Here is a 27574-nt window from a genome sequence, read left to right as displayed (position 1 = left end):
TGCTCTGAGCTCACCTTGCTCACCAGGTCTTCAGTCCGAGCTGTGTTGTGTACATGCTATTTAGATCCCCATCCAGTGTCCTGGCTGCCTCCTAGGAGCACCAAAAGGTATTGGGGCTCTCCCATCTGCCTGGGACTAAATCTTCTGTCCTCTGTCCCTTTGGTGTCCTTGTATCATTTCCATGGGTTTCTTTCCCAATCCAGAGCCTCTCTGCCCAGTGGAATACCATCACGCTATAGCTGTGGCAAACCACATTTTCTTTAAAAAAGAAATGGGTAAGAATGGAACATTGGGAAATAAAGATTTAAACAAGTAATTGAGATAAAAGCTCATCTCCTGGTGCTTGTTCAGTAAATGTTGTGTTATTGTTAATTCCCCAGACATTGGTCACTACCAGGAGTTAATCACCTGCAGTGAAGCTTAGGGTAGTTAGCTGCCAAACAAATCCCTCCTTAGCCATAGCAGTGAGTGATTTCATGGGATTATCTCCATTAACACCCCCCGTCTAATGATTTATAGCTGCAATAATGTCCTTCTCTTTTTTCTCTCCCTGTGACAGTGGTGCAAGGGACTCAGCAGCTCCCGGGGAACGCCACAGTTCAGTGCTTGCTCTTGGGACAAAGGGATATCCTGCTGGCAGCTTTGCAATGTCAGGAAGACTCTGAGTCCCTCCCGAAAGCTGTCCCAGGGCCCTGGAGGCTTCGACCCTTGTCTTTTTCTGGATGAGGAGTGGGCACAGCTGGGGTGGCAAGAGGCTGAGCTCCTTCTCCCAGGGGATGCAGCCCCTCCTTGCATGCTTGTACCCCTCTGCTTCTTCTCCTCCTCCCCACTCTGCTTCACTGTAAAGGCCCTGGGAGACTTCTAAGACCTTGCTCAGCCACCCAGATATCTGGTGTTTGCATCTTTTGCCGTTCATAATCTGGCTTTTTTTTTTTTAAACATGCGTTGACTTTAATTTAAACTACTAGGCAGGCCCCTGAATACAGATGTAGTTGTGCTCCCCAACCCCCCCAGCACACACACGCGCGTGTGCTCGCCACGTTAATTATGATGTCCTCATTTCCGTCTCGCTAGGGGATCTTATCGCAGTGATGGGGGCCGGGCTAAGCTTGGTTTAATAAAAGCTGCTTCAAACTGGCAGCCGAGAGCTGGAGGATGCCGGCGGGGTGGGAGGTCGGGAGCACGCACAGGGCCCATGGCATCACCAGCACCAGGTTGCTGCAGGCCGATGGAGACCCCTTGGCCTGGGAAGGAGCTCGCTATAAAAGCTGAAGAGGAAACCTCTTCAAGTCATGGGACTCCTGAAGTGGGTCTTTCCATCCCAAATCGCTCTGCCTGCCTGGAAGGTCCTGGCAGAGCTTGTGGGACTGGCGTTGCCTTGCAGCCATATCTGGGCCCATGGCTTCCAGGCCTCCCGCCATGTTTCCACTGGGGGCAGAGCATTGCCATGTAGGCCTGGCCCATCTCAGGCTGGGATCCCACAATGCTGTGTATGACCCAAAGCACAAGCTAACCTCTTCTTACCCTCTTGTCAGGCACTGCTGGAGAGCCACGAGCCCCACTGGTTTTGCTGGTGCAATGTGGGGAGCATCCCCTCTGCTGCTCTCAGCAATGCCTGCGCCCCGTGCGCCTCCTCCCTTGTGCGGTTCTGCCTCATTTCCCCGGGGACTCGGCAGGGAAAAGACAGGAAACAGATGCTGTGTTAATTTGTGCTCAATTAATTGTGACAACGATCTCCACACCCTCCGCAGTGCCGCAGCGCATGGCAGGGCCGTGCGAGGATTGTTGTTCACAGGCACAGCTTGTGCCTCCAGCAGGGCCGAGCAGGTATCCTGGCCCCTTTCCGTGTTGTCTGCCTGTGTGCTGGGGTGCAGAACAGGTCCTGGGTGATCTACCAGCCAGGTTGTGCCTGAATGAACTCAGGCATTTCTGAAATTCAGGAGATGAATTTTTTAAAAGAACCAGAAATCCTTTTTTTTTTTTTCTCCTGGCAGTGGCTTGACTTTCACATCCTTTGCCAGCATACTCCCCTCTGAACAAGTTTTTGTTGAGGTCTGCACCTGGTACTGCTGCCTTTTTCAGGCTGCTTTGAGCTCGTTAGGAGTGAGAAGTGGAGTTTTCTCCTAGAGGTGAGATGCTGGGGGAGTTTTGAAGATGTACATCACTGAAACAACTGCTCTGATCACCCCAGCACTAGCAGAAGTCACCAGAAGGCCTCCTCCATGGGAAGCACAGGTCAAGGGGGTTAAATGAGGAAGGCATTGCCTATATGAGAAGGGAGAAGGAAGAAGTGTCTTACAGATATTTTTGATAAGTCTTTTCAATGCCTCTTGCACTCTGTAGGTGTGAGTTCCCCCTGCCCCCATGTCCCTGCAGTGCTGGTGGCCATGTAGCAAGGCTGTCATGGCAGATCCGCATCCTCACCTGCTCTTGCACACACCAGGGTGAAGTCTTCAGGCTTACCCGCTCTGTGCTGAGGATCAAGCTCCTTAGTTCTTAGCTGCTGCTGATTTTGCATCTGTCATGAGCCTCAGGTCACCACTTGCATGACAAAACACCATTTTTGCTACAAGCCCAGGGCTTTATTTTAATGTACTTGCACTGGTGCTTGAAAGATTTGTTTTCCTGATCTGTGCCCTGCTGCTGGAGCTTTGCTTGTTTCCCAGGGTCCAAAAATCTCTGCTCTTTTTTCATTCTACTTCCTTCTTCTCCCATAAGAAGAATTGACGGGTCCTGGACTGCTCCATGGGGGATGTGATGGGGTTGCCAGCTTGGGAGAGGGACATGGGCTGAACAGGTAGTGGGAAGCCCCCAGAGAATGGAAGGGCTGTGGGTCCTGGTGAGGGTTTGGTAGGGGTGGAGAGGGAGAACTGTGGGGCAAGAGCAAGCCCCTAGAAGTGTCTGATAGCCCCCAACACCAAAGTTCAGGCATCTCCCTCGACTACAGAGCTCATCTGTATCCAAAATCTCAGTGCTTCTTTTCACATCTTGTCAATCAAAACTGCTTAACATCCCTTCCTGGGTCACACAAATGTCCCTGTCCTCTCCTCACTCACCCAGTGACTCCCCAGACCCTCCTTCCATCACAGTCCTGCTTGCTGCAATCTGCTGTTCCCCAACATCTCCCCAGACTCTCCCTGCTGCTGCTGAATGTAACTCCAGAGTTGTCAAGTTGTAAACCCCTGGGTTCCCAGAGCCTGCCCCGATCCGGCCTCTCAGCTGGTCTGAGCACTGTGGGCTTACCCTGAAGGCTCCTGCTGACCCCGCCTTGCATGGGAGCAGCATTGCTCTGAGCCCATGGACCCCTGTTTCTCGTTGGAAGTCCTGTGTTTGCTGCATGCTTCTCCTTCACCCTTCAGCAGGCACCCCAACCCTCATTCTCCACCAGGAAACCTGTTCATTTCGCTTATTATGCATGGAGATCGCATATCAGAGGACACCAAGGTGAGCACCACACAGGTACCTTTCTGCTCCTCCTGCAAGCATCGGGTTCCACACCAGGAAAGAGGACTTCAGGCATGGCCTGGAGGACTAGCAGCCCAGATGCCTTCACCAAAACCACATTATTCTCATTTTCTGTCATCAGATCTCCCTTGTGCAAACATTCCTTTCTGCAAACACAGGTGCAATTCACCCAGCTCTGTGTCAGCTTGGGCTCTACTGCCCAAACTGGCACATTCATAGTCTGTTCATCCTCATTTTCCTTTGGCTTATGATGGCAACGATCTCGTACCCAGATGCATCAACATGGGCAGAGGGAGTGTCAGGGTGGATGATGGCACAGACTCCTGCATGCCCCATGCCCACCAGGATTGTGTGGAATGACCTGTTTTCTCTCTGTCTCGCAGTGGGATTCGATCAATGAGATGGATGAGTTTTTCAGCCCCATCCACACCTACCAGGTCTGTAATGTCATGACCCCCAACCAGAACAACTGGCTACGGACCAACTGGGTTCAACGGGACGGTGCGCGGCGGGTCTATGCAGAGATTAAATTCACGCTGCGGGACTGTAACAGCATGCCAGGTGTTCTGGGCACCTGCAAGGAGACTTTCAACCTCTACTACCTGGAGTCTGACCGTGACCTGGGCACCAGCACCCGGGAGAGCCAGTTTTTGAAGATCGACACCATTGCAGCTGATGAGAGCTTCACCAACGTAGACCTGGGTGTGAGGCGCCTGAAGCTGAACACGGAGGTGCGGGGCGTGGGGCCCTTGAGCAAGAGGGGGTTCTACTTGGCCTTCCAGGACATAGGCGCTTGCATCGCCATCGTTTCAGTGCGGGTGTACTACAAGAAGTGCCCGGCGATGGTGAGGAATTTGGCGTCCTTCTCCGAGGCCGTGACTGGGGCAGACTCGTCCTCCTTGGTGGAAGTGCGAGGAGAGTGCGTAGGCCACTCGGAGGAGAGGGACACCCCCAAAATGTACTGCAGTGCAGAAGGAGAATGGTTGGTGCCCATTGGGAAGTGCGTGTGCAGTGCTGGCTACGAGGAGCAGCGGGATGCCTGCATGGGTGAGTCCCAAATCCTGCCAGCGGTGCCTGCAAGGAGAGGGGTGGCTGCGAGGAGCTCTTGGCTTCTTTGGGCAAAGGGCTGAGGGCAGAGGGCCGCTTATAAAAAATGCAAAGACAGCCTTCTTGGGGGCCAAGAGCTGCCCAAGCCTTCTCTGGCCTCCTTGGTGCTTATCTAAAGGGTTGTGGCAAGCTGCTGGGGAGCTCCTGTGAGCCTGGCAGTGACAGTTCTTGGTGCACAGGGCACGGCTTTGGGACAGGGGCTGGCTTTGGGATGGGGGCTGGCTTCGGGACAGGGGCTGCCCTGGCTGCAGGGAGGCATCTTCCCTACCAGAGGTCCCAGCCCTGTGCCCCCAGCAGCTGTGTGCCGAGACGAATCCTGGCACACTCCCACAAAGCACACTTCTGGCCTCTTCGAAGTGCACCATTGCTCACCTCCTTCTGGCAGGCAGCTTGAAAGAGAGGAAAGCAAAAAAAGAAAGGCACAAAACTGTGCAAAACAAGGTTATCGCGTCCATCCATCACCCCTCCCCGGGGCTGCCGCAGAGCCCTGCTGTCTGGGGGTGCGGGGAGCCTCCCCCGGGGTCCTCTGTGCTGCAGGGCAGGCTGCAGGCTGCCGACTGTACAAACTGTGATAAGGACACGGGGTGACCACAGCAGCCGAGCACCGGGAGCCGCTGCTGGCAAGGGGCTGTGTGTGTACAGAGCTCGGCGCACGGGGCTCCCAGCGAGAGCCCTCCGCACGGCTTTGTTTGCTCTCGGTTTCTTCATCAGAGGTGTTTAGGGGAGCAGCGCTCTGCCTCTGTATATAAGAGCGTGGGTCCTTTGTTTGAGTTTCGTGGAAGCGTTAAGCGAAGCGCTTGTCTTAGGGAGGCTTGATGCAAGGTTAGGACGTCCGACGCTGGGCTGGAAGAGATCCAAGTGCTGCTGGGCCCAGCGCTGGCTCTGGAGAGTCCCCAGCTATGTCGAGCGGCAAAGATGGGCAGAATAAATGCTTCTATCCAAAATTTCTCCTCTCTGTGACCACTGATTTGAAAGTCATCCCGAAACAGGTCTGATCAGAATATGTCTTCCTCTAGAGTGGGTGTGAAGAGTGTGTAGGACCAGGCATGTGCCAGCATGGAAAGGGCATTAGCATGAGCTGCCTGGATGGCAGGGTCCCAGCTCCACCACTGCAAGGAGCTGTGAGTTGGAATTTTGGTCCTGAAGGACCAAATGCCCCCACGTGCTCCCCCTCCAGCAGTCCTACACAGCAGACTGCTCCAGGAGATCACCACTCAAAGCCTGGAGGCTGGGAGCAGAGGGAAGCCCCAGGGGCTGCACTGTGCTCGGTCTGCCTCGCTTTTCTGTGTTTCCCAGGACACGATTTTCTGTCTGCTGGAGAGCAGAGCTGTGGGAGAGCTCTTTCTCTGCCCTCCTGCCCTTTTCTGATGGCTGCCAGGCTTGTGGGATCGCCCCTGATCCATTTCAGAGGGCCAGGGAGGAAGAGTGGTGCAACCTTTGGTGGTGGTGGATGCGGTGGGCACAAGCAGAGGCTGGTCCTTGTACAAAAAAATGCACTCAGACTCGTGCTGCTCAAGCAGCAATGCTCCTGGGTGAAGCACGCCAGGCCTCGTGGAGTCAGAAACAGGACAAAAGTGTCTCTGGCCTTTCCCTGACCTCACCATCATCTCTTCTCCTGCTTTCCCTGTCCCATTTATCCTCAGCAGCTCCTGGCACAGGGAGTGTGATGGGCCAGCATCAGGTGAGCAGGGGCAGAACCTCCTTCCTAGCATCTCCTTTGCTGGGCGGCTCTGGAGCAAGAGTATCGATATATATTTACGCATGATAGCAAACAGATGCAAATCTCTGATCCTAGCTTCTCATGCTTGATTGGGGCAGAGTTCATTTTTCATGGTGAAAAGTGCCTTTCTGGTATGATTTATAACCCAAGAGGATCTGGAGGAGTTGGAAATTAGCCGTTTTAATTGTCAGGCGAACAAAAGCAGGATTCCAGTGGCTGTCGTCCCCAGTAATTTTTCATTTTCCGTCACTGGGATGAGATGATATAAATCACTCCTTGTGGCCCTAATAATCTTTCTATAAATATCAAGGAAATTCATTTTTTGCTTGGGGGAAAAATTAAAGAGTAGATACTTTGCCTTTATGGTAGTGTTTAAAATGTGATTCCAAATTAATTTCCTTTTGCCTTTCACAGCCAGATGCCTTATTTGTCAAAGCTAAAGATGTTTGAACAGTGGAGGTTGCTCCCCCTCCTTTTTAACATTCATTTTTCTAAGGACCTGCCAGAGTGATGGAAGACAGCTCAGGAAACCACATCATGGCCAGAGCTGTTCGCAGCCCTTTACAGGAGACAGAAGGCTGTGCCACAGAGCTGGGAAGGACGGGGTGAAGATGAGCGTGGTGGAGGATGAACAGGAATCAGCAAACTTCCCTGCCTCTCATCTCCTTTCTCTAGGTTGTCACCTTGGATTGCCCCTTTCTTTGCCCTGATGTGTGGTGGCTGGGATCTCCGACCCTTTGTATTTACCCAGTTTCCAGCCCAGCCTTTCTTGGGCTCTGCCAGCTCCTCAGACACTTGGCTTCCAGTCCCACGGCATCTTCTGCCATGGCCACCCCAAGGATCAAACCCCTCCAAGTCTTCCTCCCACAGCACCACAGCCCTGCCACACACTTTCTTTCCCCCTCCGGTTTCAAGGCTCCAAAAGACTTTGTCCCCCCAACCCCTCATTGTCCACAGGCTGCTCTTTCCTCCTTGAAATGTCTCAGTCCACAGCAAGGCACGGCAGTGTCTCATACACACAGCAAACAGCAACTTCTGTACCTAGATAGCAGAATAAATAATAGCCTGAGTGAAAAGGGCCTGAGCCATTTACCAGGTAAGAAGACAATTAGAATAATTCACTGTATTTATCCACAGCTGCTGTACAGAGCAAACAGAGACACATCTCAATAAGGTCAGTGCAATCAGTGAAATGAGAAAAGGGAGCAAGCACTTTCACACTGGCTCTGCTACTCTGGGAGGGAAGAAACCCATCTCCTCAAAGTGCTGTGTGGCTGAGAGCCAGGACACACGCACCTCATCCTTTGGATGGATGGGGACGAGGAGAGGAACCCTCAAGAGTCTCAGAGGCAGGTGTGCATCTTTGTGGTATGACCATGGGTTTTGGAGCTGTTCAGACACTTTTATTTAAAATCCGGGTCCAGGCATCTTAGCCTCAGGGTGTCCTGATTGCTCTGACTCCTCGCCCTCTGTGGTGCTCAGGGCCTTCATCTGACTGCTGCCTTTGGCTGGGAAACACTAATGAGGGAGCAACAATTATCATCTGCTGCTCTGTCAGCCCATTTGTACACCAGGACTGCCCGAACTGAGCAGGAGCAGCTACTGAGTGGGGCTCTGATGTGTGTGGCTTGAATCAGTCTCTGGTCTTGGGGCAGACTTTATCCAGCTCTGCTTGAGCTGAAAAGATGCAGCCTGTGTGCTCCAGGCAAGGGGATGAGAGGGAGACTGTCACTGCTGGGTCTCTGACACCTCCAGTACCCCAACTGAAGAAGAGATGGGGATGTGAGAAGGGTAGTTGTCCCCTCGTGGACAAACCTCTCTGCTGCTGGGATCTTTTCTGCCTCTTGTAGCACATGTCCAGTGGAGATGGATCTAGAGAGTCTTGTTAACAATCTGGAAGCCACTTAATTGTTTCCAGTTGGTGGAATTCATGCTGACGAACCAATCAGCAAATTTAATGTACCTTCAACCTTTCTTGTGGGCAACTTTAATCGAGCAAGTAAAGCACCACAGCATTGCTAATTAAGAGGAGAAAATACCCAGCTTGGTGATTGTGTTCTCGTGAATACAGCTTTGCGTCCATGGACTCTTAGGAAGGAAGTCAGCACGGAGGAGGCATCACCCTGCCCAGCACCCTGCCCAGAGGGGGAGCAGACTCCTTCTCCCTTTCTGACTCAGAGATACGCTGTGTGGCCGAGCCCCAGGCTTCTCTTTGCTTTCTCCAGCAGTGATTTTTTTTCCTGCCCATGTAAGAGCATCACACAGCAACCTCCAGCTCCTTCTGTCGTGTCTCTGTGTGAAGCAGCCACCACAGGCTGCTCTGTTGGAAACAGAGCGCTGGTGTTGCTGGGCTGACTCCGAGCAAAACTCTGTTTTCCTGGCTCTGCACTGCATGAGGCCCCCAAAAGTGTGCGTGGGGGTCACGCGTGCCTCTGTCAGTCAGCAGAGATCAAACCTGGGATGTCAGGGTTCCTGTTATCAGGCGGTTTTGCACTGGACCACATACATACCATACACCATGGTGAGAGATAAATGCATGTCAAAAACACCCTGTAACTGCAGCTCCAGACAAACATATTCAAATACGTTTCATGTTTTTTTGAAAGTCAGCGCAGATGTCAAGGAGACTTCCCCTGCAAGTCCCAGCCCAGGGATGCCAGCTCTGAGCTGCAGGCTCCGTGGCTGTGTTGCACCTCGCTGATGCCTGCTCAGTCTCCTGTGCCTGCTGGCAGATTATCAGGCTGTTGTACCTGGAGTTAGCTGCACCACTGCCCTGGGTGCCTACCTCAGGGGGCTTCTGCTGTGAGCGATCCAAAATACTCTTTTCAAGCAGGAGCAGTGGCAGTTTTGAAGACATGCTATGAGAGTTATGCAAACATCCTTTCAGCGATGCCAGGCAGGAAAATCAAAGGAACTTAGTGATTCACAGCATTTGTATTGTTGGTTTGTAAGCCAGTCAGCTGCTTTGTTAAAAATACAGGCAATGGCATATGGTAAGATTATCACCTTCTGTTTATCCCATGCAAAGACCCATCTATTTAATAAAGCAATAATATAATTTTTTTTAAAAGTAGCTTGTTTTCCAAACCACTTAAGTAAGGTAGGACTGTTTGGATTCCAGGTATCAGTTTTCATATGGGAACAGACTGCAAAGAAGTGTCAGAGCTACAAATTGCTTGCAAGATTTGGGCTGGACGTTAGGAAAAACTTCTTCCTCTGGTGGATTACGCCCTAGGACAGGTCACTGGAGAGGTGGCAGGATTTCCATCCTTGGTAATTTCCAAGACTAATATATAGAAAAAGCCAGGATTTATTTTTGGGGATAATCCCAACACTCTCAGGTCATTGGCCCAGGTGCTCTTGGCCCCTTCCCCAAGCGCTGATGGGTCCTTGTGTTCACACTTGTCTTGTACCAGGACTTCCAGTTTATATTCTCAGACCTAGCTGCTAATGACTTTGTTCAGACCCCAGATCCACTGGGCTGTGTGGCATGCCCAGCAAGCACATTAAAGCAGGGTGTAGGACAAGGTGTGCTTAGCATCTCCTCCAGCACCTTTGCTCACTCCTCTAAAACTCAAGCAACTTACTGGGAAGACTGCCCAAAAACAGAAGCCTTTTTTTTTCTTTTTTTTCTTTTTTTTTTTTTTTTTCTTCTTCCCTGGAAGAATTGAGAAGGATGGAGATTATTGCAGAACTGCCCTTTACCCACAGACAGAATATAGGTTTTGTCCGGGGCTGAGAATTGTACAGTTTGCCACTTTTCCTCTGTTTGCTGTGCTTAGCTGCTGACACGGATGAAGGGTGAGAGTGATGCTAGGCTGGAGTTCAGGGTATTGATGGTAATGGAACAAATTTAATTTGTGCTTGGTTGGTCTCTGTAGTTCTTATAAAAAACACCAAAGAGCAGCTGGACTGTGATAGATGGGTCTGGCAGCACTGCAAAACCTTCACCAGGTTTGGAAAGAGCGTTTTTGGTTTGAACTCTTCTGCAGATCTTGTCCAGACTCAGGTCATCACCAGGTGTTTTTATTCTGGATTACCAACACACAGATGCCTGGAAAGCCACTGGGGAGTTTAGAAACCAACAATGTGCAGGAAAGCCCTTGCTATCTGCACCAGGACTTAAACTGGAGATGGATCGATGCAATGGGAGGCTGGGAACCTCAAATTCACTACCAGCTCTTGCAAGATGCTCTTGCTTCCCACAGAGCAGCAGGACCATGCCAAAAAAAATGTTCTGCATTTGACTTGAGATCCAGATCCTACCCATGTCAACACTTCTTGTGTGATGCCTTCTTCCCCTTCCTGAAAACAAGATGCTACTGACACCACATCCCCGTGAAGGAGAAAGGGATCCAAAAAGCTGCTGGTGCTCAGCTGTGCGGGGGTGAGGGCTGTGCTGGCCCCGTGGTGCCACAAGCTGCTTTTCCTTGCATCTGCTGGAGTGCTGGGCCTTATTTAAACCTCAGCCTCCTGTATATATCTGTAGCCATATATATATATATGCTGAGAGGGCTTCCACCCTCCAAAACTGCAGGGTCTGGGATTAAGTTCTTGATGTTTTGTATGTCCTTTCTTCATTTATGCATCTTTACTCCCCAGAGACTTGCAGCAGGGATGCAGGGTTACCTTCAGTACCTTCATCTGCATTCGGCTCCACTCCTCCTGAACGGAGTTCTCTGGGTTTGTTTTTGGTCTGGTGAAAACTGCACTATTTTCAGAAGCCTTAAGTAGTTCTGTCTAAAACCCTCCAACAAGACTGAGTTTTGTAAAGAGCTTTTTCTCTTTTTTTTTTTTTTTTTCCAATTCTAGCATTGGGCCTCTTGCTTCCACCTTACTACTGCAAGCTGTAGCATTTCCCCAGATAAACCTCGTAAAAAAGTCTTCAGCTCCAAGATAAGCCAGGCTGTCTCACCTATGTGAGGCTGCACAGTGTCTGCACCAGGCAGCAGAGCAGCACTCCCAGCACGCTGGGATTTGGACATTTCCTGCACTTATTTCTTTATTTATTTGTAATGTGGAGAAGAAGAGCAGGGCAGAGGCAGCTGTGCCTTCAGCAGCACTGATTTTGAAGTCTTCAAGGGGGAAGTTTCCCCCCGTTTCTCTCCCCAAAACATTTTAGGGCATAGAGCATGAAATTGTTTGAATTGTGGGGAGAAGGGGTAGGGGTAACATCACCTCTGGGGTGATGTGAGATGAGTTCAGGTGTGTGACGTGGATGTGAAGTGGCACAGGGAGGGGTGCAGGGTTGCAAGCTGGGGGCAGTGAGGCAGACGCCTGTTTTTAAGAGATGGCTGTGAGTAATATGCCTCTGTTTCAGTGTCTGTGTCATTCAGGAGCCGAGATCACAAGCATCATGCTGAAAGCAGGGTGAAAGGAGATGGGATTTTCTGTGTTAGCTTCTGCCGCAGCCTGGAGGGCTCTGGGACCGGTGCCTGTCTCTGCCTGTCACAGTGGCAATGACACCTTTATTTCCATCTTTATCTCTCCCCAGCAATGCCAAAGGATAAGATTAAATCAGTGAAACCTGGGCGCAGTGCATCTCAAGTAGTAAGGCAGTTAACAAGACCTGCAGGCACAACCCAAAATGTGTTCTAGGTCCTTGTTGCATGCCTGGACACACCAGGGTCCTGCTTTCATGCCCTCTCCCAGGCTCCCAGAGCACTTCAGGCTGGGTTTCCTACAGTCCTGGGTGCCAGGATGGTGTGAAGCCCTGATTGTGCCCAGCTCAGTCTGGCCTTTGGGGATGGAGGGTGCCTTTCCAGGAGCCCTCAGTGTCCCACCAGGCATACACAGAGGGCTTGTCTGCAAAGACTGGCTCATTCCCTGCTAGTGTCTCCTCGACAGGTCCATCTATCATCTCCCCAGCCCTGCCAGTTTATCAGCAGATGTTGTCCTGTCCCCAGAGGACGGAGAGGGAGGGAAACAAGCGGACCGAACCGCAGATGGCTGGCAGAGCCGTGCCCACCCTTGCTGTTTCTGAGACAAGCCTGCTGCTCTGGAGCCTGTCAGCGAGCTGGGAAAAACGGGGAAGATGTGTTGTGCAGCAGGGGGATCGGTGTAAGCCCCGTGGCGTTAACTTCAGCAGGCTGGGATGGTGAGAGGGGACCCAACCGTGGGGCAGAGGGCTGGAGCTGTGCACCACCAAGCCCAGGTTCAGCGTTCCACAAGGAGAGGACGCTGGCTGTTTGCCTGTGATCCTCAGGCATGGGGAAAGGGCATTAACTTCATAAAATATATTAAAAAAAAACCACAGAATTCCTCACCTTCTGCACAGCTCCTGGAAGGACACTTGTGACAGGTGGCAGAACTTGGTGGTGGTGAAGGCAGCAGGACGGCAGTTCTGCACCTCCCTGGTGGGTGGCTGCAGATGTCCGTGGGTGCAGCGTGCGCTGTAACCATGGAGCTCTGCAGATTTTAGACCTGATGTCTTTGGCTGACTTTTTCTTCCTGGCCATTTCTCTGTTGGTTTGCTCTTCTCAGAGCAAACCCAGGAGGGCCTGGTCTTCCATGTGCCATTGGCCTAGCAGGGGAGAGCTCAGTCCAGAGTAGGATAGACTTGCCATCGGGTACTGTAGGGATTTAATTCTTTGTGCGTATTCCTGAGGTGAGCTCATAGCTCGTTCCAAACTGAGCCCTAGCACATGGGCACCAAGCTGGTGTCCCATCTCCCATGCCTGTGAAAGGCCTTGCAAGTCTCTTGCTTCCATCCCCAGCAAGCACTGACACACATGGAGGTGTGTGACCCGTCTCTCTCCAGCCTTCCTGCGTGCTTGTGCTGTCCGGGTGCAGGGAGGCGGCTGCCAACAGCCCTGCACTGGTGCACAAATCCACCTGTAATTTGTCATTTAGGTTCATTTTCCTCCTGGGTGCATTTAAAATAATTGTGAATTATTGCTACAGGCAATTAATGTTTCTTTACAGCATTAAATGCTGAGTGATTACAATTGCTTGGTGCAAATCTGCTGTGCTTCACGTTCCCGTATTTCCTCCTGGCCTGCCTCTCCATACCTGATATATCATCGTTTCTCTCTGCCTCTAATTAAATATTGGTGGGGGGAACCGCTTCAGTGTCTCTTGAATCAAGAGTCCCTGGCTACAGGTTGCCACCTGGCTAGAGATGATAGCTGGTGGTTTGCAGGGCAAGCTCACGCAGGGAGTTGAAGAAGACAAATCCTGGCATGCACGCTGCTTGGACTGCGGGGCTATCCCCGTTCCTGTTTGGTAGGCTGTGTTCATGCTGTGTTTTCATCCTTTCCCATGCAGAGGAAATGGAAACTTTTACTTCTTAGATATATATATTTTTTTAATTTTATTATTTTGCCAGCTGGCTACCTCTTGAATTGGTCCACAGCTGAGAAGAGAGTGTAACAGCCCCCATCTCTGCCTTACACCCCATCTCAGTGCCCAAAACCAAGAGGCTGCAGGCTCTTGAGGTGTAAGGGCAGAGAGTCCCTTGCTCTCTTGGTGCACAGCTGAGCACCAAGAGGAGCAGTCAGCAGCAGAGCCTGGCAAGCTGCCTGGCCTGTCCTTGGTGTGGCTGGCTGGGACAGCACGGCCTCTCTCCCAGCTCTGCCTCCCTGCTTTTCTGTCCTCCTCTGGTGCCTTTGAAAGCTGTTGGAAGAGAGTCCCTTCATGGGACATCTTGCCGAAATTGCTCCCTGGCCTTTGAAGCAGTGTTCAGTGCAAAAGTGCTTCAGAAGCTGAGGACAGAGTCTGAAGAGGGACCAAAAAGCAGCTAAGCTTGCATGTGTCTGGAGCGTTGTCTTCAGCTACCACTGCTGGAAGTAGCTCGGTTATAAGGAGGCTATTGCATTACTGTGCAGCATGGGATATGTGAAATATGTTGGCAGCAGTCATTCTAGGGAGATCCGTGGCAAGAAAAGGAAGGTTATTAATAAGAAGACAAATCAGCACCTAGGAGCAGAACAAATGGACAGCTCGGAGGGACCCAGACCACCAGGGGTGCTGGATTGCAGACAAAACACTTCTACATGCTTGGAAGGAAAAATTGAGGGTGTATGCAGAGCTGGCCACTGGGGGTAAGAACGGGAAAATGAAGGTATTACTACCTCAGTAGGGGAAAAGAGAAATGAAAAGGGCCCGAAATAATGCTTGAAACACTGGAACCGGTCCTGAAAATGCTTGATAAACATGGAGACTCAGACAGAGAAAGCCTGTTTGGAACTGAGATCTTCTGGAGAGGAGGGATCCTGCCACACCAGACAGACACCTGCCATGACACCTGTCACTGCTGAGCTAATCAGCTTTGCTAATGAGATAGGATACTTGCTTTGTACAGCAGCAAAGCAGGGACACGCAGGGAGCCATGTACCAGGTATGGAGATCTTCAGTCCTGAAACCACCCGCGTGGATGTTCTTGGGCACCTAAACACACCCAGCATGTGTATGGAAAGCACCATGAAGTGAGGAATGTAGTTTGCCCCATAAATGATAGTGCTCAGAAAGGGTAACAGTGTGGGGTGGTGCAAAAGGTGCAGCTGGGAGAGATCTGGGCAGCAGGCACAGCTGCAAGGAGAGCACACCGAGCTTCACAGGCACCTCACAAAAAACAGAGGCACCCGAGTCTGCCTGTGAAACAGTGGGGAACAGGTCCTGGGATGGCAGCACACAGCCTGGGGGGGAGAGACCAAAGCAAATTTCACAAAGCCCAGTTTCCAGCTGGGTAGCTGGAAGGGGACTCACATGGACATCAGGGAGAGGGGCTGGGATGGGGCAGAGAGTGGGGTTTGGTTCAATTCTGTGCTGCTGTGGGCTGCTTCTCATCCAGGCACGTCCCCCTGACCATCACCCCTTCCCTCCCTCCTCTGCAGCCTGCCAGCTGGGATTTTACAAGTCAGCCCCCGGGGACCAGCTGTGTGCCAAGTGCCCCTTGCACAGCCACTCGGAGAGCCGGGCAGCCCGCGTGTGCCGCTGCGACAGCAGCTTCTACCGGGCCGTGCAGGACCCCCCCTCAGCCGCCTGCACCCGTAAGTATATCCCCAGCTGCCGTGGCTCCTGAAGACACCTTGTCTTGTCTTCAGACACATCGTCGTGTCTTCACACACGTCTAATGCTCCCTGGCTGGCCCGGCACGCACCCTTGGCTCTGAGCAAGCTGCCCAAGGTGCTGCAGCAGCCTTTCAACCCGTGTTGCATGAGTTGAAACCCCCCAGGGCAGAGCTCCCTCGCTGTCCTCTGGCTCGTCCTTGTCCTGCAGGTCTCCAAATATCTCCAGCCAGAATCTGCTCCCTTCCTGGGGCTGCATCCTGCACTGGAGCAGGGCGAGATCTGAGCTCTAGTGCACCAGCCAGCCTCTTGCTGGCTGCTTCCATTGACTCTGACCTGAGTTTCCCTAGGATCCCAATCTGTCCCCCCAAGACTGCTGATCTCCCCTGGAGTTCACCCTTCCCTTTAGAAGAGCAGTTCCTGCTCTCCACCCCCAGCCCACGGACACCTTTGTTCTTTCCCACAAGGCTTCCCCGCTCCCCACTGCTCCCTGCTCACCCCAGAACACCCCCTGGGCTCTCCTCTGCCTGGCACTTGGCATCCTGACCCACAGCACCTCGCTTCCCGGTCTGCCCCTACACAGCAACTCACCCTGAGACCTGCCTGTGTCTTTGCTGTCTTCTCCTTGGAGCACTTCTGGGCAGCTCTGTCCTCTTGGCATCACCCCCAGAAACCACAGAACACGCTGACAAATACCTGAAACTTCTCCATCTACCCCATTTCCCCCAGGACCCTGCTCTGCCAACCCCAACGCGCTTCAGCATCCCCCCGCTCTGCCCAAACCTCTGCTTCCCTTCCAGGTCCCCCCTCGGCTCCTGTCAACCTGGTCTCCAGCGTGAACGGCACCTCGGTGACGCTGGAGTGGGGGCCGCCGCTGGACAAGGGTGGGCGCAGCGACATCACCTACAACGTGCTGTGCCGGCGCTGCGGGGGGGACGTGGGGCAGTGCGAGGCCTGCGGCAGCGGCACCCGCTTCGTGCCCCAGCAGATGAGCCTGGCGCAGGGCGCGCTGACCGTCACCAACCTCCTGGCGCACACCAACTACTCCTTCTGGGTGGAGGCCGTCAACGGAGTGTCGGACCTCAGCCTGGAGGCCAGGAGGGCTGCGGTCGCCAACATCACGACAAACCAGGCAGGTAGGAGGAGCAGACATCCCCCGGAGAACGCTTGGTCGTTGACAGGAACGCAAAGTGGAGCAGGGATCTCTCAGGTTGTCCCCGCAGCCTTCTGTCCTCTCCCAAAGGGCCCAGCAGCAGGTCCTGCTCTGCTCTCAGCTCACACCAGTGCCAGCCCCCGGCAGGTGACAACAACCTTAGTGGGGTAGATGTGCACCTCTCTCGTGCACATTTCACCTTTGCAAATCCCTTACTGAGAAATGCTCTTTCCCCAGGAAATTCTGCATGACAGTCCAGCCCAGCTGGGCCAGGACCTTGCTTCAGGGTCCCCCGGGCATCGCCGCAGAGCAGAGCTCAGCTAAGCCCCTCTCATGGACTCTGGGAGAGGGGACAGGGCAGGGACAGACCCCTCTTGTTAACCCTCCTGGTTGAAAACCAGCCCTCTGCACCTTCCCGTGATGCTGAGCCCCCCTCTAGGGAAGAGATTGGAGCAAATGAAGCAAACACAAGCCCGTACATAAGCCCATTCTCCCATCCTTCACAGCACTCAGCTCTGCATGGCTTTAATTAAAGCAGAAATGTGTCTTAAACCATTTCTAGGGACATGCACGGGGCTCTGGCTCCCTGCTGCCGTGCCCATGCCCTGTCTTTGTGTCCCCAGCCCCGTCCCAGGTGGTGGCGGTCCGCCACGAGAGCGCAGGCCAGAACAGCGTCACCCTGCTGTGGCAAGAGCCCGACCAGCCCAACGGCATCATCCTGGAGTACGAGATCAAGTACTACGAGAAGGTAAAGCTGCGTTCGTGTCTACACATCAACCCTGCTGGGGCAGATTTAGGCTGGGTGCAGTTTTTTCCTGTTGCTATCATGCAGCTGTGAACAAAGAGCTGTTTTCAAAGAGTTTGTTCCCTTCCTACGGTTACGCTGTGCTGAGATTCTTGGTGTCGCTTCTCCACAGGACAAGGAAATGCAGAGCTACTCGACCCTAAAATCCAAGGGCACCACTGCCACCATCTCGGGGCTCAAGCCCGCCACCCGCTACATTTTCCAGGTCCGGGCTCGCACCTCTGCTGGCTGCGGGAGGTTCAGCCAGACCGTGGAGGTGGAAACAGGGAAACCAGGTGAGTGTGTGCAGCTGTCTTGCTGGAGGTAGCCCTCCAGAGACGTGCTCATATGTTAGAAAGAGAAGGAAGAATATACAGAGCAGAGAGGATGTGGGGAGGTCCTGAGGGTCCAGACTCTTCTCCCTGCTGGCTTGCTGCATCACTGTGGCTACCCCAGACCTGTGCTCGGTTTCCCTGTCTGTAAATGGGACTTGTGGACTGGGAGAGACCCAAAGCTGGTGTTGGAAAGGTGACAGTGCTTTGTTATTGAGTGTAGTGAGCCTGGTGGGGTAGGGGAGTCTCTGAGTTCAGCAGAGCTTTCCCCACTCCAACTCACCTCCTTCCTACCCTATTTCTCCCAGTCTCTCTCCGGTATGACACAATGACAATCGTCTGGATCTGCCTGACCCTCATCACTGGCCTGGTTGCGTTGCTGGTGGTCCTGATCTGCAAGAAGAGGTAAGTGTGTTCTGGATGTCCGTGCAGCCTGTCACCGGGTGGGACAGGAGGGATGGGAGAGCCTGGGCACAGCCTTCCTCTTCTAATTTTTGGGCAGAGCAGACATAGGTCAGGGCTCAGCCAAGAGCCTTCATTCAGAGTCATCCTGCCTCTTGTTCCATGCTTGTCAGCATTCAAGAGGCATTTAAAGCTAATATGCTTTAACTTTTGGTTAGCCCTCAAGTGGTCAGGCAGGTGGACTCAATGATCTTTGTAGGTCCTTTCCAGCTGAACTAGCCCCATTCTAATTCTAATAAAGCCAGCAGGTTGAACAGCAACAGCCATAGCCATACCAATAGCAAGAGCAATAATAATGGCTATAGCATTAGCAGTAGTGTGTATATATGTATGTGTGTGTATATATGTATATAGCATTACCACTACCAGTACTAGTACCAGGGCTGGCTGGATGGGCTGTTGGGTAGGTCAGGAACAGACAGATACCTTCTTGATCAGAAAAACTAAAGAGCGACTTGTCCTGCTACATCTCAGCAAGACAGAGCCAGGCTTGTGCAGCACACACAGCACTGCCTAGAGGAGACAAAAGGGCTGCGGCTCTTGGCCCTGTTGAGCCTTGGAGAGCACCCAGAACATCTCCTGCTCCAGGCCAAAGTGTCATCCCAGGAAGATGCAGTGATGCAGCTGGTGGAGGGCAAAACCTTAACTCCAGGCCTGGCATGCATTGCCTTCACCCTGCCTTTGGGCTGCTGGGGGGAGCAAGAGACAGGAGCATCCCTCTGAGCCCTGTGTCTCTGTGACAGGCACTGCGGGTACAGCAAGGCTTTCCAGGACTCTGATGAGGAGAAGATGCACTATCAGAATGGGCAAGGTAGGACCCTCCCTGCTCCTTCTTCTGCCCCTGGGGTGCACGGGACCTCGGCCCCCTGAATGGGCAAGGACCTGGACCATTTTCCCCAGCACTGCTGTAGTTTCCAGGGTTTTGTCCACTCCTGCTTCTGGGGATGTGTTGAAGAGAGATGAAGTGGGGCTCTGGTCCCAGGGGTGTACTGGTAATGGGGTTGCAGCAGGTTCATCTGAGTCAGCAGCAGGCCAGAAGAGTGGGAAATGCACCACAAACCCACGTGAGGGGCTACGAAGGAGTTGCTGGGGGTGTGACTCACATGGAGGAGATCTGGATGGCCACGTCCTGGACAGCTCCAAGGACATTGCCATGCCAAGAAGTGCCTTGGGTTTCCTTGGGGATCCCCAGTGTGTCACCCCAAGGAGTCCTGCCCCTGCCTGTCCAACGCCCAGCTCCTGGATACCCACCTCACTGTGGGGCTGTGTGGAAGAGCTTATTTCCTCTCTCCCCTTTGAAACCTGACAGTGAAATTCCCCGAGTCAAAGTTCTACGTGGACCCCCACACATATGAGGACCCCTGCCAAGCCGTGCACGAATTCACCCGTGAAATTGAGGCTTCCCGGATCAAGATTGAGAAAGTCATTGGGTCTGGTGAGTCCCCAGCCCGGGCTGCCTTTCTGCATCCCATCTGCTTGGGCAATTTGCTGGGAGGCAGGGACATCTCCACGGCCCGCTGGGACCACAGCAGGCTGCACGGTTCTGTAACAATGCTCAATCAGGGCTTCATCTGCTCCTTATTTCCCTGAGATGAGAACCGTGAGTAGGATGCTTTTTTTTTTTTTAGTGCATGAAATAAACTCTCCTGCGTCAGCTTGGCGCAGGCGGGAGCTGCTCAGCCAGCGTGGCACCGATGGCTCAGCCTGACACCGGCAGATGGCTCGCCCTGTCCCGCGTGGGTGCTCAAACGCGGCCACCCTGCTCTCAAACCTCGGAGCAAGCATCTGGGGTGACAAGAGACGAGCAAAATAGCAAGCAGAGTGGTAAATTTTCAGAACAAAATGGGATTTTGCCTAGGAACAGGGGCTTGCAAGGAAGCACAGGACAGAACCAGAGCCAGAGCTTCACCAGCAGTGCCCTGGGGGCTGATGAAGGCTCACCCCGTGTGCAGGGCCAGCCAAGCTGACAAGCAATAGGAAACCTGACTGCTTGTAGCAGTAGGCATCCCTGCTGCTATTTATCTTCAATGGCTGGAGCATGCTGCAGGCATACAGGGCTGGGCAGGGGACCTGTGGTGCTGGAAGGTCTGTGCAAGGAGCTAAGCACCATGCCCTCACCTTCGCTTGCCTTGCAGGGGAGTCTGGAGAGGTGTGCTACGGCCGCCTGAAACTGCCGGGGAAGAGGGAAATTTCTGTGGCCATCAAGGCTCTGAAGGCAGGCTACACGGAGAAGCAGCGACGGGACTTCCTGAGCGAGGCCAGCATCATGGCACAGTTCGACCACCCCAACGTCATCCACCTGGAGGGGGTGGTCACCAGGAGTAGGTGGCCAGCGGGGACGGGGTCCTCTGGTGGGGCACAACTGGGGGCATATCCCCCTGGGGGCACCATGGGGATGGGGGTGAAGGGCTGCTTTGGGCAGACACCATCCTTTGGCCGCTCTGGGTAATCTCTTGTCATTTATCCTGGGGTCCCCTGCAGCCCATCCCCTCCTGCTGGCAGCACTGGAGACCCCAGGGCAGTGGGGAGATTTCCCATTCCTGGGATCTCCTGGGGAAATCGAGGAAAATGTGGCTCCTCCAGCACAGTGCTGCAGGCTGGCAGGGAGCAGCCCGGGAGGCTGCAGGGGCTGGGAGCTCTGTGCAACCCTGTCTGTTTGCCAACCCCTTCCCAGGAGTTATATCTAAATTGTGGGTAGCTTGTTCCTGATATGAAGTGAGGCTGAAGGTTTCAGGCTTGGGCCATGCTTCGTGCCGGGAAGCTTTCTCTCCTGATTGGCATTCCCCATTAACATCTTCAGAGGGAGACAGGCTGTCCCCGGCAGCCCTGCTGCTTTTCCTCCTTCCCCTTTGAACCCTATTAGAGAAATGAACCGCTTGTTCCTGGCTGCAGCCCAAACCTCTGGCAGCATCTCGGCGGTCCTTGGGAGGGGGCTTAACGAGATGAATCAAGACCACTCCTGTCATCTCCTGTTACAGGACAAGCTTCCCATGCAGCCCTTGCCCACCTTGCTGCGCAGAGCTCCCCGGTGCCCCAGGACAGGGTTATTGGATTAGGAGGAGTCCTGCCTATTAGCGTTTGTTTTAAAGGCTGCCTGTATTGAATAATAATTTGGATCCTTCCTTCGCAAAGGCACACTGCGATGCAGAGCGTTATGTTAATGGCATGCAAATTTCAGTGGGATAAGAAAGCTGACCTAGCCACATCAATAGTACTTGGAGGGAGGGGTAAGCGCTGGGGTTTTGGCCACGTCTCCACCACCGTGCCCTTCCTGCGTGGTGCAGGGTTGAGACCACCCTACAGGACAGCAGGCAACCCACCAGCCTGAATTAACGTCGCTCCCAGCAAAGCCTGGCACCCGGCTTCTGAGAGGAAGGTGACTTCTCTATTAACTTGACCTCCCTTGTCTTCTGCAGGCAAATTGGTCATGATTGTTACTGAATACATGGAGAACGGCTCGCTAGACGCCTTTCTCAGGGTAAAGTGCTCTCTTGTATTTGTATTCATTGCACATCCCTCTGGGCTGCAAGACTGGAGATGAGGTTAGTTCAGCTCCTCAGCCCCATGACCACTGTGGCCCCTGTGTGAGAGCAGTGGGTGCTGCATTTCCCCTCTCCAGCAGCTGCTAGCCCCAGGGCACTGCAGCTGGCTCCCTGCACAGGCAGGGTCACCTGCCCAAGCAGCACGCAGAGGTGCTGGGAGGACAGATTTTGGGCCAAGACACAGGTTTTGGAGTTAGAGGAGGTGCTACGCCAAAGATAAGAGCTACTCAGGAGCTAGTTTAATGATAGCAGTGTCAATGGGACTGCTGGCGGAAAAAAAATAATGTCTGTGTTATTTCCTCTCCAGAAACACGATGGGCAGTTCACCATCATCCAGCTGGTGGGCATGTTGCGTGGCATCGGAGCAGGCATGAGGTACCTGTCTGACCTGGGCTACGTGCACCGGGACCTGGCTGCCCGCAACATCCTGGTGAACAGCAACCTGGTCTGCAAGGTGTCTGACTTCGGCCTCTCACGCATCCTCGAGGATGACCCTGATGCTGCATATACCACCACGGTGCGTGGCTCTTGGTGTCAAAACTCTTTTTTTTTTTTTTTTTTTTTTTTTTTTGAGCTTTATAGGTGGTGATTGCCCCAAGCCAGTGAGGGTGCAAAAAGTTAGACACCCAAGTCAAGGTAGGCAATGCAGGAATGGAGATGGTCACCTCACCACTGCTTCCTGGACATGAACCAAAGTGTTTCTGACCTTCAAAGCATTATATGAGAACACTCTCCTTCATAAAGAGACATCCCGCAGCTGAAGTATGCAGTGAACAAAGAGAAGCAGGATAGGAGAGCAGAGAGGTTATCAAAACTCCCCAGCCAGCAGCTCACATTAGCATTCAAGGACCACTCCACAGGGATGCTGCCACATCCCTGCTGGAGTCCATCCCTAGACTGTAGCTCCATCCACTCCTTCAACCACAGGTCAGTCGCTGTGATAGTCTTCAGTAGCACGGTCACACTCTCCAGGTGACACTGCCTCATTCAGGGGTGTGGAAAGGACGGGAGTGAAAATTCTTGAGCTCTTTGACTTGCAAGTACTTGGCTTTGCAGCCTCAATTTTTTTTTAATGTAGGACACGTTTGTCTGCGAACCTATTTTAAGATTCTCTGGCCAACCTGACAGCGCTGGAGCTTGATGTGCTCCTCTAGTGGAGGTCATAAGAGGGGAAATGAAATTCATTGAGGGAATGTGTTCTTTTTGCTTTTCTCTGGACATGAAATAAATTATCGTTCTCCCAAGGCAGTCCTTTGGCAGATAGACTTCCCTGATGTGGGTCAGTTTGGAGAGGCAGCTGAGGAGTCCGAGCATCACTTTTCAGAAAGACCAGGACTAGAGAGGCAGGAAGAGCTTCAGGTTGGTTTGGACTGGCTCATGGCAATGCAAAGCATGGCCTAACATGGTTGCAGGTCTGAGAAGTGGGTGCACAGGGCCTCAGCCTGGAGAACATTCCTTTAGGACAACCTTCATTTCAGGATTCAGCCTGGTGGAAAGGCAAGAAGGGGCCCAAGGCAGTCTCTCACATTAAAAAGGAATTTCAGGAAATGGTGTGGCAGGGACTGTACTGGACCAGGAGGGTGACCTGAGTGACCAGAGCATACGTATTGACCTACCAGCTGACCCTTTCCAATCCTGCCCAGTTTCTAGAGATGCTGTCTTAATGTATCCAGCGTGAATGCAAGCAGAGAGGTCAGTAGAGTATGGAGCTGCCACTGTGCATGTCATAAGCCGAGGCTTTGAGGCATCCAGGCACGGTGAAACCCACCAGAGCTGGTATCTCCTACCTGGTGCTTAGCCCAGATAAAAATGAACAGGGGCAAGGGAGCTGCCCGTGTTTTCCAGGCAGAGGCGCACCCCAGCGAAATGAAAGCTTCGTGCTGGTGCTCCAAAAGGTGGAAACAACTCAATAGGTTGGGGGCAAAAAGGGAACAGTGCACAGTGAAGCGTGCAGGATGCAGCCAGCCCTGGAGCATCATGATGTGCAGTCCTCTGCCTGTAATGAGAGCTGGCATCACCAGGAGCTGTCTGACACAGAAGCACAGTGTGGTGTCTGTCCTGGCCCTGATGCTGAACCCTGCCCCAAAGCAGCCAGGCCAAGCACTCTGCTGTTCCTTCCTATGGGAGCTGTCGAAATAACATGTTCCTTGCTTGCCGTTGCAGGGGGGCAAGATCCCCATCCGCTGGACGGCTCCGGAGGCCATCGCCTACCGCAAGTTCTCCTCGGCCAGCGACGTCTGGAGCTACGGCATCGTCATGTGGGAGGTGCTGGCCTACGGCGAACGCCCCTACTGGAACATGACCAACCGGGACGTGAGTGGACGTGAGGCCTGCCTCGCCTCCTGCCCCGTCCCGAGACAGCCTAGCAGGGGTGCCAGGGAAAAGGGACCCACAGAGCAGCCCCTGCCTCTCCTCACACCCCCTCTGGGCTGTGCACAACGTGCCTGTCCCCTTAGTGGGGGCACCGGTGTGTTGCCTGGTGTTGCCCCTCGTTTTGCTGCACGGTGGCTCCTGGCTGTGTCTGGTTGGGCATGGTGGGTCTCCCACTGCTGTCTGCTGCTCTGTGCAAGCCTTTCTGTGAGCTGGGGAGCTTCAGTGTACATTGTGCCACCTTACCCATTGCCTGCCAGGGGTCAGGGCTTCCTTAGGATCGCTGACACCCCACTGCATTGACCCACTGGTTCCTCCCACACCCACTGCCCACACGTGGCTTCCATGAGCCCCAGACCTGTAGCACCCAGCAGTAAGCTTTGGGCTCAGCAGTGCCATTAGGGGCCACTCTTATATCAAGAACAGCATAAAAACTAAAGTAAAAGGTAGGTTATTGCCTGGCTAAAATCTGGGTGCAAAATTTCCAAAAGGAGGCAGAGAATGAAAGCTTTTGGCTCTGCAGAACCATAGGACTCCTTATTTTGCCTACGGGTGCCATAGATCTGCCTGCTTTCTCCCTCCTCTTAAGTCCTGGGGATCCCCCCTCTCTGTGCTGTTTTTCCTGTGATAGAAAGTGGCTTTGGTGACAGATGGTGGCTGCAGTGACTTGCACAACCTCGTCTGCACAGGTCCTTTGAGCGGGGCTTCTCCCAGCTTTGCTGAGCAGTGGCAAGCCCCGGTTGTAGAATAACTGAATGTGAATGAAGCCCTCATGTCTTATCTGCTGGAGGCAAGCTGCAATATTTTAGGCCTGTTGGACCACTTAATAGATCTGCTCCCAGAGCAGTGATTTCTTGTACGTGTGTGGTATCTCAGCTTTCTGCAGAGTCTGCACACAGCTCACCAGCAATAAAAATTGTCATTTAGCATGAACCTTGTGTACACCTCCCTGCTCCCCCTTCTGATGGCCTTAACAGCTCACGCACCGGGGATCTCCCTTGTGCATAGCAGTCTAGGGTGCTCAGAGCCGGGCAGGAGAGCAGCTCTGCTTCAGCACCGTGGCTTCTTTCCAGGTCATTAATTCGGTGGAGGAAGGCTACCGCCTGCCCGCCCCGATGGGCTGCCCCACGGCCCTGCACCAGCTCATGCTGGACTGCTGGCAGAAGGAGCGCAGCGAGCGGCCCCGCTTCTCCCAGATCGTTGGCGTCCTGGACAAGCTCATCCGAAACCCTGACAGCCTCAAGTGCACGGCCACGGTGAACCGGTAAGGGCTCGCCATGAAGAGCAGGGGTAGACCCCATCAAGCCACAGCTGGCAGCAAGAAGAGCAGGTTGCCATGAAAAAGGGATGTTTTGGTCCAGTTCTAGCAGCAGTGGCTTGCCCTGTGACCACTGGTTGTGGTGGGTGGTGGTAAATGTCCCGCATTTTGCTGCCTTGCACCCACCAAAGTGTCCCAAAAACGGGGCTGAGCCAAGCACATGCAGCGCTGCCCACGTAGCAGTGTGCCCACCTTCACAGCAAGGGCTCTCCAGGTCCTCCCCTCTCTGAGGTGGGCCATCTAAGACCACCACCTCCATCATAGCTCCAGGGCTAATTCATCACTTCTGTCCCACTCTCAGGTTCACCCAAACGCCCTTCGACAGGGGTCTCCTTGACTTCTCCGGCTGCCTGACAGTCGAGGACTGGCTGGACTCCATCCGGCTGGGGCACTACCGGGACAACTTTGCCATGGCAGGGTACTCCTCCCTGGGCATGGTGATGCGTATGAACATCGAGTGAGTACCACAGAGCAAACAGCACCGATGGGGCTGCCCCACACTGTCCCACTAGCCCCAGGCAGTGATTGTCCTCTCTTGCCTTCCTTGACCTAGATGGTCCATCCTAGAGGGGCATGCCAGAGACACATCCCTCAGGAAGCAGGGTTGGGTCTGTACCAGGTTAATGTTGAGTCCTGGGATAATGTCCAAGGCAGAAGTGACTTTGAGCAGAGATGTGGGAGTTGTTCCGAGAGGGTGTGAGAACCTAGCTACTTCTGGTGCTCCACGGCAGCTGTCTGATGGAGCTCCACTGTTGTCACAGGGTGGTTCCAAAGAGTGTTTATCAACATGGTGATAAGCATTTTATAAATATAAATATAAATATAAATATAAATATAAATATAAATATAAATATAAATATAAATATAAATATAAATATAAATATAAATATAAATTAACAACAATACTCTACTCATAGGGTGTGGGATTCCAGGGAAATGTCAGGAGCTCAGACCCCTGTGCACTGGGCTGGCTGCCGGCTCGTTGCAGCAGGGCAGGGAGGCCCCAGGGCCTCAGTGTGGCTGGAAGGCCATAGCATCAGCCTGGATGCTTTGGAAATCTTCTTCCTAGTAAATACAGTCCTCCCCCTGCCTCTTTCTTGCCACCTTTCTCACTCACAGCAGGGAGAAATGAAAAAGTGGGGAGCTACAGGAGTGCTTCCAGCATCACCATGTGCTGGGGCACTGGGTCCAGGGCTGCTGTCTGTGTGGAACAGGAGTGCAAGAGAGGCAGGAATTGCCCCCTAGAGATAAAGGCTGGGTGAAGGGGTGTTGCCACAAGTAGTACCAGAAGAGATAGCAAATATATCCTGGGCTTACGTTCACCATCCTCTGGTGTTAGCTCTTGTACCAGGGCTGGAAAAAATCTCTTCTACATCTGAGGAGAGTTGCTCCTTGCCAAAAGCAGTAGCTGCCGTGACTCAGAAAGGATGTGACAGTGAAAGCGTTGGTCGAGCTGGGATGGGTAAAGCAGGAGGAGGTGAAAGGGAAGATGGAGAGATGCAGGCAGAGGGCTGTCATGTGCATTGATCGGGGGCTGTACCTGGGGCCTTTGCTGTGGCACTGAACGGATGCAGATCCTTGTTTCTCTCACACACTTTTGAGTGCAGGAGGCTCATCATCTGCCTGTCTTTCTGACTGGATTATCTGAGGGCATCTCACTAAAACTGCATCCAATTTCAGAGCACCGATCTTGTCACCTACTAGCCTGTCAGGAGCGGTGTCCCTTGCTCCTGCTCTCCCCTCGGCTGTCACAGCAGCCCTGTCAGGAGGCTGTGCCAGGGGGAATGACAACCTCTCCTTCCCTGGGGAGCATGTCACGGGCCCCTCGGGCAGCCTGGTGCTGAGAGGCAAATGGAGAAGAGCCAGGGGAAGGGTCCTGGGCTGGTCCAGGGGGTGTGCATGCAGGGAGGAGCTGCATTTCTGTGGGCATGAGGATTATCTGACAGTGTCCTTATTCTCCAGGGACATTCGGAGTCTGGGCATCACCATGATGGGCCACCAGAAGAAGATCCTGAGCAGTATCCAGGCCATGCGGTCCCAGCTGCTGAACACAAATGGCCCCAGGAGGCATCTCTGATCACCGGCTTCGCAGACCCACATCGGACATTCCTTAACACTTACCCTGACCTGGGGGCAGCAGGGTGGTGAGCAGGAAAAAGGGGCACCAGACCAGGATCTGGAACTCCTCCAGCATCTCTGATTTGAGCTTCAGTGGAAATACGGCTTTCCAGTTACCTCGACAATCCTGCTGCCTCCTTCCCCCATCTGAAGCGGGGAGCAGACTTCCAAGCAGGCTAGAGACAGGTCCTTCCT

The 27574-nt window shown here is 53.2% G+C and overlaps 1 protein-coding gene across 1 annotated transcript in view; it reads left to right on the top strand.

Annotated features, from left to right (window-relative positions):
* EPHA8 (EPH receptor A8) overlaps positions 1-27338 on the top strand; it is a gene marked incomplete at both ends in the record, with an annotated part of 45120 nt that extends 17782 nt beyond the window's left edge. The window contains 15 exons of the mRNA XM_084300270.1: positions 3849-4512; positions 15127-15282; positions 16101-16436; positions 17077-17201; positions 17371-17533; positions 17878-17974; positions 18775-18842; positions 19341-19466; positions 20167-20352; positions 21448-21509; positions 21881-22090; positions 23737-23886; positions 25017-25207; positions 25563-25718; positions 27224-27338. Coding sequence (XP_084156396.1) covers positions 3849-4512; positions 15127-15282; positions 16101-16436; positions 17077-17201; positions 17371-17533; positions 17878-17974; positions 18775-18842; positions 19341-19466; positions 20167-20352; positions 21448-21509; positions 21881-22090; positions 23737-23886; positions 25017-25207; positions 25563-25718; positions 27224-27338 — 2805 coding nt within the window. The remainder of the gene's footprint in view (positions 1-3848; positions 4513-15126; positions 15283-16100; positions 16437-17076; positions 17202-17370; positions 17534-17877; positions 17975-18774; positions 18843-19340; positions 19467-20166; positions 20353-21447; positions 21510-21880; positions 22091-23736; positions 23887-25016; positions 25208-25562; positions 25719-27223) is intronic.
* Between the last annotated feature and the right edge of the window lie 236 nt (positions 27339-27574).

The sequence above is a fragment of the Netta rufina genome (assembly GCF_964035555.1).
Source record: "Netta rufina genome assembly, chromosome: 22".
NCBI classification, from domain to species: Eukaryota; Metazoa; Chordata; class Aves; order Anseriformes; family Anatidae; genus Netta; species Netta rufina.
The sequence above is the reverse complement of the archived record's forward strand: the minus strand, read 5'-3'. Positions and strand labels throughout refer to the sequence as shown.